This window comes from Mauremys mutica, chromosome 11 (assembly GCF_020497125.1).
Source record: "Mauremys mutica isolate MM-2020 ecotype Southern chromosome 11, ASM2049712v1, whole genome shotgun sequence".
NCBI classification, from domain to species: Eukaryota; Metazoa; Chordata; order Testudines; family Geoemydidae; genus Mauremys; species Mauremys mutica.
In genome coordinates, this window is record NC_059082.1 from 22,233,692 (window position 1) to 22,245,800 (window position 12,109).

At 49.8% G+C, this 12,109-nt stretch overlaps 1 protein-coding gene across 1 annotated transcript in view; it reads right to left on the reverse strand.

Annotated features, from left to right (window-relative positions):
• Positions 1-1,752: 1,752 nt before the first annotated feature.
• LOC123343821 (tropomodulin-2) overlaps positions 1,753-12,109 on the reverse strand; it is a 70,031-nt gene continuing 59,674 nt past the window's right edge. The window contains exons 8-10 of the mRNA XM_044979251.1: positions 11,256-11,399; positions 10,790-10,934; positions 1,753-5,656 (exon numbers count right to left, since the gene is read on the reverse strand). Of these exons, the coding sequence (XP_044835186.1) occupies positions 5,622-5,656; positions 10,790-10,934; positions 11,256-11,399 (324 nt within the window). The 3' untranslated portion in view covers positions 1,753-5,621. The remainder of the gene's footprint in view (positions 5,657-10,789; positions 10,935-11,255; positions 11,400-12,109) is intronic.

Below are 12,109 nucleotides of genomic sequence, written 5' to 3' on the forward strand. Positions count from 1 at the left end.
GGCATGCTGCACTCCTCACTGGGCTTTGGCTGGGAGGCTGGAGGGTTTTTCTAACTAGTTATTTATGTAAAGGCAGTCCTTGATATTGTATTGTGTATTTTAAGGTATGGGGTAGGCCCCTAGGGCCAGATTTACACAGTCCTTTATTTGCCAAAAGATGCAGATTGGTTTCTAGCGGGATTTACAGAAGCACCTGAGCAGATAAAGTGCCTAACTCCTATTGCCCGTAGAGCATTGAATGAACATCGGTAGATGTCTGTACACATTGGCAGAAACCAATATAAATTAATAAGGGCAAAATCTGGCAGGGTGACCACTGAAAGGTCACACTCAGTGGGGAGTCATAGGGCAGATGTATTCCATCCAAAACCTATGGAGAGCCCGTTTTGCAGGCTCCCCATAAAATGAGCTATGGAGGGATACTCCAAGGTGAAATATGGCATACTGTGTTTTTGATTTAAGCTCCTGATTTGGCAATAGCAACCGTGTGCTAACAACCACACACGCATATCAGCAATAACCCGCATTAGGCTGCTACTGACAGGAGTGTCACCACATATAATTGCTGTGAATACAAAGGGCTATTTGCTGTATAAAAATATTCTACAGAAGAAAATAATGTCATAGTCGTCACTGTCCATTGACCAGTGAGAGGCTCTATTGCTAATCTGATAAATGATTGATTAATCTTGTAGGGGATCAGAGAGCTGCTGCTTAGATTTTAGAAAGCTCTTTTTGACTTTCTGTTGGATCAGTTTTCATCCCTGCTGAGACGTGTTGGGAAACTTCGATCACTAACACATCTGCAGAGTCCAACGAAGTCTGCAATGAGAACAACTGAGATTCATTTTAAAATCCCAAAGCCAAGAATGTGAATTGGATTTTAAATCTTGCACAACACTAAAATTAGGACAATACATCCATGGCCAAACCGAGTTCACAACTAAACCTTCTAACAATCTAGCCACCTTTTAGCTCAGATGAGATTTTGTACCAGCACCTTATTGTAAATTGCACTTCTTCCTTTGAAGCAATACTTACCACTGTCTTGCATAAACCTACTGTTATCATTCACTACTTAGTTACAAATTATTGGGATCATAAATGCAGAAAATTGAAACAGGTTATAGAAAACATTAGTCATGCTTCTACAAAACAGCCCTTCTTTTTCCTGCTTCCTGTTTTTTTGCAATGTACTTAATCTGGGAGCCATGTCATCTTAAAAAGGTCAGTATCTCACATTTTGGCCTTGGAATAGCTCTGGGGTAACATTTTCAAAAGTGCTTAAGTGGCTACGGAGCCTATGGCCCATTTTCAAAAGTGACTTAGGCACCTTTTAAAGGTATTTGGGTCCCTAAAGATGAAGGATTTTCGAAAGCATCAGACGCTCCCTGACTTAGGCAAGCGTTCCATTCCGGAACGCCTTGTGTAACTTGAATTTTGCATAAGTCGGAAACATATAACCAACCATTACGCACGCGCACACACAACCCCCCTCCTCTGATTTCTAGCATACGGAACTTTTTCCGTAAGTGCAGATTTGCATAAGTCAGGTTTGCATAACCCGGAGGGGCATCTGTCAAATACATGCCTAATTCCCATTAAAGTTCTGTTACCTGGGAGACAGAATGTGAAATTTAAATGATTCTCAAGAGCAAGTGAAAGCCGTGAGGGTGAGGAAAGTTGCTTACTCCAGGGTCTGTGGCAATGCATTGACAGCCACTTAGCACAGCTGCAAGTAAACACAGAAAGCCAATTTCCTTATGAAGGTTTATTTATAAAAGTCAAGGTGTTTGGGAGTCACTGCTACATATTCTGGTGATTCCAGTTCCCTTGTGTAAAATGCACCACGCTGTGCACATGCAATCATTTATATTCCAGATCAAACATTTTCTTCTAGTGTTTAACACATACACTTCACGTTCCTTAGTGCACTCTACAACACGCACAAATGTTAGGATATGCACATGTTGAGTTTTTCGATGAAAAATATTATAAAAAATACAAACAAAACCCAAACTATCAACATGAGAAGCAATGTGCAAATGAGCCCAGCTACTCCCAGTCTGTGTTGTTTAAAAAGGGGACCTCTACTTATGCTCTGTGTCAGAGCTACTGGATTGGGAATATGACCATCTGCTTGGAATTGTACTTAAAAATGACCTAGTCAAATATTAATCCCCTTAATACTAAGAGAGGGGATTTTAACTGGCTAACTGCTTCTGTTTTAAGGTTAATATTTAGACCACTGATAACTGCACTAGATTCGCTATAGCTATAGTGAATACAGCCTTATATTTTCATACATTGTTTATCACTATGTTCACTATAAAATGCTTAAGGCTAGATCATGGCCAGCCCTCATGTGGATGTGCAAGAAGGGGAGGTCCCTTTATGATTCTTGGGCAGTCACTTGTCGCCACTGCAGTCCCTGTGCTTTCCTGAGTTCCCTGCAAGTGCCCCCTCAGGAGCAAACCCTTCAAAAGAGATAAGAAGGGGTAGAAGGGAGGCTCAGCTATGACCCCAAGCCAGCTGGCAGAGCTGGCAGGCCAGAGAAGGGATGTCATGCACTGGAAAGCTCCACTTTACACAATGCTTCCCCGATCCCTTTCCTACCCACCCCCAGCATGGGCACCATCTGGCTCTTAACAGGAGAAACTCTCAAGTGCCTGAAGAGTCACTCTTAGAAAACAGCTATCTGTGCATGATGCCTGCAGTCATGGACGATGAAGGGAAGGTGGGACTACCCGCACTTCCCAAAGTCTGTTTCCTTGGTTAGCCCATCAAGTGGAATGTTACAAACCGTTGCTGACATGAATGTAGCCACTTCACAATGGCTCTGCGCAAATAGACACAGGGGGAGATGCTGCCATACATCACAAAGCAGCCAGACCAGTCCACCCATTACAGAACTGCTGCATGCAAATACAGTGTCATTTACGTTTTGAGTGGAGGTTCAGACTATAAACGCATCATGCTCGTTTGTTCTGAACACATTAGATCCCATTAAAAAACATAACTGATTTTAAAAAAATCATTAAAATGTAAAAAAAATATCCAGATGTACTTGGGAATCCCCTGCTCCTCTTACCCTCCCCCGCCCCCCAAAAAAAGCCCTAAAGAAGGGAAAAGGGGAAAAGCAGGAGTCAGAACAAATTTCTTTTCAGGCTGAAGACTGTCCATGTCAGAAATCTTTGGCTTTGGGGATAAGGATACTTGAATCAAATTTCTTCCCCTAGACCGGGCCTGATGTTGCAAACCCACAATCATGTGACACATGCAAGTAGCCCCATTGGTTTTAAGGACTGCTCACATAAGGGTATGCACAATCTGGACCATGTGAAGGAATTCGGTCTCCCTTTTTTTTTAAGACTATGTGGGTCAATATCCATTCTCACAGCAAATCCTGCCTGGGGGGTGGGGAAACCCTCTCGTAATGCCACAAGGTCCTCTCATAGAATTTCTTTCCCATTCTTCCCTTGAGGAGGAGGAGTTTCTAACCCTGCACTGAAGGAGGGAGAGGGCCTTGAAAGCCCCTCAGAACCCTAGATTCCTCAGGGAAGATGGTTGTACTGCGGACTCTACTCTTAGGCCCTGATTTAGCAAAGCACTTATGCTTATCTGGAAGTCATTAGGACTTAAGCACGTGCTTAAGTGCTTTATACAACCAGGGCCATAGTGCAGAGATCCAGCCCTCCCCCACTGCACCCCTCAGGAGCAGTGCTGCCATTGGTCCCACCCATTTTAAAAGAGGCATAGATGACACAGACTAGATGGCTAGAGAGTGAATTTATACTGTCTGAAGCAGCACTGACTTGCAGGCAGATTTCTGTTCAGGAATCTGCCAGGTTCAGAGGGGAATATCCCACACACCCTGACTGCTCCCCTGCCTTCATCCCCTCCTGATTTACAGACCCCAGCCCAATGTCTTCTGCGGGCTCAAAGATGTCAGCGCACCATTCGTTCCCTTTCCACAATCCCCTGGCCAGAACTCTTTCGCCAGCACAAATGATGGGGAGTGTGTAGGCCAGAAAGAGGGAAGAGAGGCTAATGTTTCAAGGGTACCGCAGGTTGTTGGCCCCAATTAAACACCTTAAGCTTTCTGAAAGAATTAGTATAGCTAAACCAGTTAATAGCATCCTTCCTTAGTTCTTGCATTACATTTAAATATGACCAAAGTGAACCCCCGGCTATTTAACAGACTCAGATGTTGGCAAAGACAATATATATATACATATATATGGCTAGAAATTAATGTCTGATACTATAAAACTATACACAATACAATGAAATTATATTGCAAACTAAACGCTTCACACAATCTTTTCACAATACCCCACTGATTTGTTCTAATGCTGTTGGGTTTAATTGCTGCTGCACAAGTATCTTCCATGTGTTCAGCGCAATGTGCAGAATTCTGGGTTAACACCCTGTTTCAGCAGAGCACTGGAACACGTACTTACGTCCACCCTTATTCAGCAAAGTGCTTAAGCACTATTGCTAAAGTCCCATTGGAATCAGGCACAGGCTTAAGCACTTTGCTTAACAAAGAAAGAGTGTTGAATCAGATGCTAAAAATGTAAACTAGGTGATTGGTACATGTTACTCTTCTGATTGTTATCCATCTCTGGTTAGAGCTGCTGCCACCCTGGATTAAATATTTTACTCACTCTTTATCTAACTGGTCCTGAGAACAATTCTGTCATTTATACTAATAAATGCACATAAATACCAGAAATTAAAAAACAGTCAACAATATGGTTCAAAGCAAAACGAGCACTGCTCAGTATACTGGTTTCCATTAATGAGATTTATCGCTGCAAACCTGGCATTCTGTTTTTTTTTAAAAATCCTCAACGGATCAGAAAAATAATGAAGTGACATTGTTAAGGTATTCTAGGTTTGGCAACACTAATATTTTTACTTTACAACATGGAATAAGAATACACGTCAGTGTAATATTGATGACGTGATCAGCCTAACTTAAACACGTGTAAACAATAGGCTTTGACAATACTTACAAGTGCATCCTATATCTGGATCCACAAAGGCGGAACCCTGCGGCAGTCAGTGGGGATCTGTACAAGTGTGGAGTTCCAACTGCACAGATCTGAAAGCAGGATTGGGACCTAAGGGCGTGATCCCGCAAACCGGTATTGGCATAAGTAGTCTCTACTCACCTGAGCAAGCCATTGACTTCAACGGAACTACTCTCACAAGTGAGGATTATTCACATGCTTAAGGCATTGCAGGACAGGGTGGTAAAGCCCCATTTTATATAGAGAATCCTTTATCAATGTAAAATGATCGTTTTTTAACAGAGTTTAAAAAAAAAGGACTACAAAAGATTCAGTGTGTTTCCAGCTGATGCTCAGTAAGACATATTTTAACCCTAGGTTGTGGATATCAGTTTCATATATTCCAATAACACAATCATATTTTCATAAACATTAAACTAAATATGAAAGTTAACAATGTTAATGGTTAAAGGGGACAGTAACAGAAATGAGCAACCTTCATTACAATGATTTTCCAGTTTCTTCCCTTCTGACCAGTGGATGTTGTGAGATTGCCGTTGTGTCGGCTGCATTCAATACCACTTCGCATCCTCCAAGGCATGGCTACTGCCGGTCTGCTTCCACTCGCTTTTTACGAACTATGCCAGTAAAATCAAAAACCATCTCTCAGCGTTAACTTACTAAGCACCCGAGCACACGTCTCAATGTGACACTATTTGGGACTAGAAAACTGGGTTATTCGTACTTCCCTTCTCCAGGACCCAGTTAAGGAAAGTGCATAGTACCCTCAACTCTCACTCAAATCAATGGGAGGGTTGGCCCATCAGTATTTTCTAGGACATGGACTGGCAACCTTTGGCCCGCAACCCGCCAAGGAAAGCCGTTGGTAGGCCGAGCAGGTTTATTTACCTGCTGCGTCTGCAGGTTTGGCTAATTGCAGCTCCCACTGGCTGCAGTTCGCCCTCCCAGGCCAATGGGGGCTGCGGGAAGCAGCGCAGGCCAAGGGACATACTGGCCGCCCTTCCCGCAGCCCCCATTCACCTAGGAGGGTGAACCACAGCCAGTGGGAGCTGCGATCAGCTGAACCTGCAGACACTGCAGGTAAACAAACCGGCCTGGCCCACCAGTGGCTTTCCCTGGCGGGCTGCGGGCCAAAGGTTGCCGATCCCTGATCTAGGAGGTACAGGATTGTGTCCAGAGATTTCACAGATTCATAGTTTAAGGCTAAAAGGGGCCTATGTCATCTAGTCTGAATAACCATGTAACCACAGGCCACAGAATTTCACCCAGTTATCCCTGTATTGAGCTCCGAAACTTGAGTTTGGCTAAAGCATATCTTCCAGAAAGGCGGCCAGTCTTGATATGAAAACTTTAAGAGATGGAGAATCCACCATTCCTCTTGGTATTTTGTTCCAATGATTAAATCTAGGTTATCAGTACGGCTTGTATCATTTTTTTTTTTTAAAGGCCATATTGCTCCAACTAAATTGAAACAGGTACTGTGGGCTGTGTGGGAGTGCTAGATCCTCCTCACTGGATTCATTTAAGTGTGATGTAGCCAAAAATCAACAGCTGTTCCAATTGCAAGAGTTTCTCTTGTGGGGTTACGAAATAAGTAAAAATTCTGTTGCTCCATATGCTAACACTAACTGCAAATATGCATGGTTAAGTCATTTGATGGCTTTGTGAGAAACGTATCTGTATGAAAGAATCAGCCATTTTATAATGTACTTTCACATGGTACTGATTACTAACAACAAGGAAAATACCAAATCAGACCCAAAAGGAAACAGTTTTGTCTCAGAATAGATCTCTGGGTTGTATGGGCCATTGGATAACACAGTAAACCTTAATTAACCACGGATCTGCACTGAAAATGGATTATTTTGAGGGGATGCAGTTTAATGAAGCATGGATCAATGACATTCTACTATTGTGCCCTGAGCAGGGCTACTCGGGGTGATGTCTTATCAGGGCCGCCCAGAGGATTCAGGGGGCCTGGGGCAAAGCGGGGGAGCTGCGGCGCTTGTACTCACCCAGCAGCGGTCCAGGTCTTTGGCGGCATTTTGGCAGCGGGGAGGAGGGGGGGGCCTTCAGTCGCTCTGCATCTTTGGCAGCACTGAAGCCCCTCCCCCGCCCCCCTCCAAAATGCTGGCAGGGCCTGGGGCAAATTGCCCCACTTGCCCCCTGCTCTGGGTGGCCCTGTGTCTTATTCCCTGCAGTGCAATGGAGGAGTCCCCTGGCACTCAGCAATGCACTGCGAGAGGCCTGGGAAGTTCTAACTCAGGGGTCTCAAACTCAAATGACCCCGAGGGCCGCATGAGGACTAGTGCATTGGCCCGAGGGCCGCATCACTGACACGCCCCCTTGCTGCCCCTGGCCCCACCCCCAATCCACCCCTTCCATGAGGCCCCGCCCCTGCCCTGTCTCTTCTCCACCTCCTCCCCTAAGCGCGCGCAGTTTTAATAAATATATACACTCAGTAATGCACCTCACTCAAAGGACAAAACACGCACTTAGATTTACTGCCTAAGGCTCTGGGAGGGAGTTTGGGTGGGGGAGGGGGTCTGGATGCAGGCTCTGTGCTCGATGCAGGCTCCAGGCTGCGGCAGGGGGTGGGGGTGCAGGCTTTGGGACGGAGTTTGGGGATAGGAGGGAGTGCAGGGGTGAGGGCTGTGGGGCTGAGGGTGAGGGGTACATGATGCAGGAGGGGGCTCAGGGCTAGGGAAGAGGGTTGGGCTGTGGGGTGAGGGCTGTGGATGAGGGGTTCATGATGCGAGGGGGCTCAGGGCTAGGGAAGAGGGTTGGGCTGTGGGGTGAGGGCTGTGGATGAGGGGTTCATGATGCGAGGGGGCTCAGGGCTAGGGAAGAGGTTTGGAGTGTGGGGTGAGGGCTGTGGATGAGGGGTTCATGATGTGGGGGCGCTCAGGGCTGGGGCAGAGGATTAGGGTGCGGGGGGATGAGGGGTTCATGATGTGGGGGCCCCTGCGGGCCGCATGTTTGAGACCCCTGATTTAGATAGTTACTCCAGAATTTTGCCTTCTCCTGGTTTGCATCTAGTCAGTTTTCCTCTTTTGCACTGGCAAATTATCACTGACTATTTAGTACAATAGACTACTTCATAAAATCATATCTGGAAAAGCAAAACATTGGAAGCAGAGGCAAAATGACGGACATTTGCACTGCAAGGCTTTGGGATAATGCAGTCTGTTTGCCAAGAGCTTTAATGTTTACATTAAAGGAAGTTCCTAGCCAGACATTGTCAATACTGGCATGCTGCAATGAGAAGTATTCTTCCAGCTCTGCCTGTTTTGTTCTGTATTTCAGAAACCCAGTATCACAAACATGGCATCTCAGTGCAGTTTGGTAACACCAAAGCCTATCTAGTATGAACAGCATTCATCTGGCCTTATGGCTCAGTGCAGACTGAACAGGGTTACAGAATAGCTAATGCTGTGGATGGCAAGGAGCACCAGCACAATGGACTAGTTAGAACAGGGGTCTCAAACATGCGGCCCGCGGAGCTCTTCCCTGCGGCCTGCGGAGCTCCCCAGGGGAGCTCCGCAGGGGCCCCCAAGAGAAAAGCGGAGGCTCCCGCCTCCGCCCCTCTCCTGGAGCCTCGGCGCATAGAGCGCCGAGTCTCCGTCCGAGCGCCTGAGCCCCGCCCCGATCCGAGCCGCGTGGGGAGGGGGCGGGGCTGGGAGCTCTGGGCTGAGCGCTGCGCTCGGCGTGGAGCTCACAGCCCCGCCCCCTCACCACGCGGCTCTGAGCGGGACGGAGCTCAGGCCTCGCCGGAGACGCGCTCAGGTAAGGGGGGGGGAAAGCGGGACCCGCCGGGGCCGGGCGGGGCGGGGAAGGGAAGCGAGACCTGCCGGGGCCGGGGGAGGGAAGCGGGACCCGCCGGGGCCGGGCCGGGGGAAGGGAAGCGGGACCCGCCGGGGCCGGGCGGGGGGGGGGGGGGGCAGGGAAGCGAGACCCGCCGGGCCGGGCCGGGCGGGGGGGTGGGGGAGGCAACCGGGACCCGCCGGGGCCGGGCCGGGGGAAGGGAAGCGGGACCCGCCGGGCCCGGGCCGGGCCGGGGGGTGGGGGAGGGAAGCGGGACCCGCCGGGGCCGGGCCGGGGGAAGGGAAGCGGGACCCGCCGGGGCCGGGCTGGGGGGGGGGGAAGGGAAGCGAGACCCGCCGGGCCGGGCCGGGCCGGGGGGTGGGGGAGGGAAGCGGGACCCGCCGGGGCCGGGCTGGGGGGGGGGGAAGGGAAGCGAGACCCGCCGGGGCGGGGCCGGGCCGGGGGGCATGGGCGGCAGGTTATATACTTGTGTGGGGCCCGGGCCCCAGCAATATTCAGGGCTGGGCGCCCTGCTCCAGCAATAGTTGGAGCTGGGTCTCTTCCCGCCCCCCCCCCCCTGGTCCTGCCTGGATCGGCCCCGGCCACCGCAGGTCTCCCTCCGCCGCCGCGACCCTGCCTGGAGCAGGTCCCAGCCCCCGCCTGCCACCCCCCCTCCGCCGCGTTGTGTTGCGTCCCTGCCTGACAGAACGCAGCGCGCCTCTCCCCTGCCTGCTGCCCGGAGGGCTCCCAGCAGATTTGCTGTCTGCTGCCGCAGGGTCCTAGTGCCTGCCCTCCGCCAGTACTGGCAAGGCAGGCTGCCCTTACCCTGAGCCTCTCCAACCCCAAACCCTCAGCCCCAGCCAGAGCCCTCATTCCCCCCGCACCCTAATCCTCTGCCCCAGCCAGAGCCCTCATCCCCCTGCACCCTAATCCTCTGCCCCAGCCAGAGCCCTCATCCCCCCACACCTTAATCCTCTGCCCCAGCCCTGAGCGCCCCCACATCATGAACCCCTCATCCCCCCGCACCCTAATCCTCTGCCCCAGCCCTGAGCGCCCCCACATCATGAACCCCTCACCCCACACTCCAAACCTCTTCCCTAGCCCTGAGCCCCCTCGCATCATGAACCCCTCATCCACAGCCCTCACCCCACAGCCCAACCCTCTTCCCTAGCCCTGAGCCCCCTCCTGCATCATGTACCCCTCACCCTCAGCCCCACAGCCCTCACCCCTGCACTCCCTCCTATCCCCAAACTCCGTCCCAAAGCCTGCACCCCCACCCCCTGCCGCAGCCTGGAGCCTGCATCGAGCACAGAGCCTGCATCCAGACCCCCTCCCCCACCCAAACTCCCTCCCAGAGCCTTAGGCAGTAAATCTAAGTGCGTGTTTTGTCCTTTGAGTGAGGTGCATTACTGAGTGTATATATTTATTAAAACTGCGCGCGCTTAGGGGAGGAGGTGGAGAAGAGACAGGGCAGGGGCGGGGCCTCATGGAAGGGGTGGATTGGGGGTGGGGCCAGGGGCAGCAAGGGGGCGTGTCAGTGATGCGGCCCTCGGGCCAATGCACTAGTCCTCATGCGGCCCTCGGGGTCATTTGAGTTTGAGACCCCTGATCTAAATGATACGGTTTACTGAGTCCTTTCTCAGGCAAACACCCATTGACTTCAGTCTGGGTTTGCCTCAGTAAGGACTTAGCAAAAAATGAGCAAATGCATACTTTGCTGCAGATACTTTATTTTTTAGCAATACTTAAACATCCTGCTGAATTCCCAATATACTTTATTTCCTGAAATTCTAATTGTCCCCAGTAGGATAAAGGCTGGTTAAATCTCTCAACTGATTAAGGACCTCAGGATCTAGCACTATTTGATTATTTTTTGTCAACAAAATGTATAAGGAGGGCAGGAGTTGGCCTGCAAGAATTGCTGATGAATGTCTGTAGCATCTTACCTAGATCGTTATTTTTAGTGATAGCTGCAGCTACCCTGGTTCTTGGACCTTGCTTTGTGAACTGGTATCCAAATTTGAGAATCTTGGAGTTCTCCTCAAGCATCTGGGCAATCTCCATCTCTACAGCTGTCCCCATCTGCTGCCTCTGTTGGGTGACACACAGTGAAAAGAAAAGGAAACATCTTCTCACGAAAGAGAGAGAAGTGGTTACATTCAGTAATGTGCTACAAACTGGAGAGAGAAACCCATCTCTGGAGAACTTCCTCTGGGCTTTCTTTTTAGCATTGGTCAGTTTTGTTTTCTATTGCTTAGCAGCATGTGCTTGGGAATGAGGTGCAGAAAGTCTGATCCATAGGATTTTGCCTTGCCTCTTTGACAGATCCCAAACCTCAAGTATTATAGAAGAACATATGGAACCTACCAGAAACTAAACAAAGCAGGCACCAGTTTACTGCCCGCTCCTTACCTGGTTGTCAATTTTGATCTCCGTCAGGGTTTCATTCTCTTTTAGTGCATCAATCAGTGCCAGAATGCCAGCCCCAGTGATGAAATTGGATTCTATATTTAGACTCTTCAGGGTCTTGTTCACTTTTAACATATCTGCAAAAGCCTGAAGAGTTAGGGAAGAGGTCGTATGAGTTTGAAACTCTGAAAGCTTCAGATAACACCAAGAATCTGAATTGTGGTTAATACCTAGAAAAGCATTGCAAACAGAGTCATGGAGGAGGAGTGTATTCCTAGAACAGAGCAGGTTATAATGCCATTGTGCACAGTCACAAGAGACATCTGAAAAACAAGCCCCTCTCTAGCAGGGCAGTAACCCCGCTCCTGACAAAAAGGGGTTAAAAGCAGCCCTGGAGAGGACTGCAGCAGGGAAAGGCTGGGCTGATTGGGGAAGGAGCCACAGCTGGGGCCACGCCCCAATCAGCCCACAGCTGGCCGTATAAAAGGGCTGTGAGCCAGGAGCTCAAAAGGAGTCTCTCTCTAGCTGTCTGAGAGAGAAGGACCTGGCTGCCTGGCAGCTGAGACGAGTACCTGAGGTGGAGCAGTGCTGGGGAAGGGCAGAGGGAGCTGGGGAGCTCCAGCCTGAAAAACCCCAAGGCTGCAGGCCTTGAAAAGGGCCTATGAAAGGTACTGGGGCTGCAGAGGGGCAGCCCAGAGATAGGCGAAGGCAGCGGGTCCTAACCCCCCTGGCCGATGACGGGTGGTTTACAGACTGCAGTCTGCCCAGGTAAACGGGGGCTAGATGGTGACTGGCAGTAGCCACTGAGGCGAGGTGGGGATAGCGGGTTGGGGGTTCCCCTGGGTGGGGAGACCCAG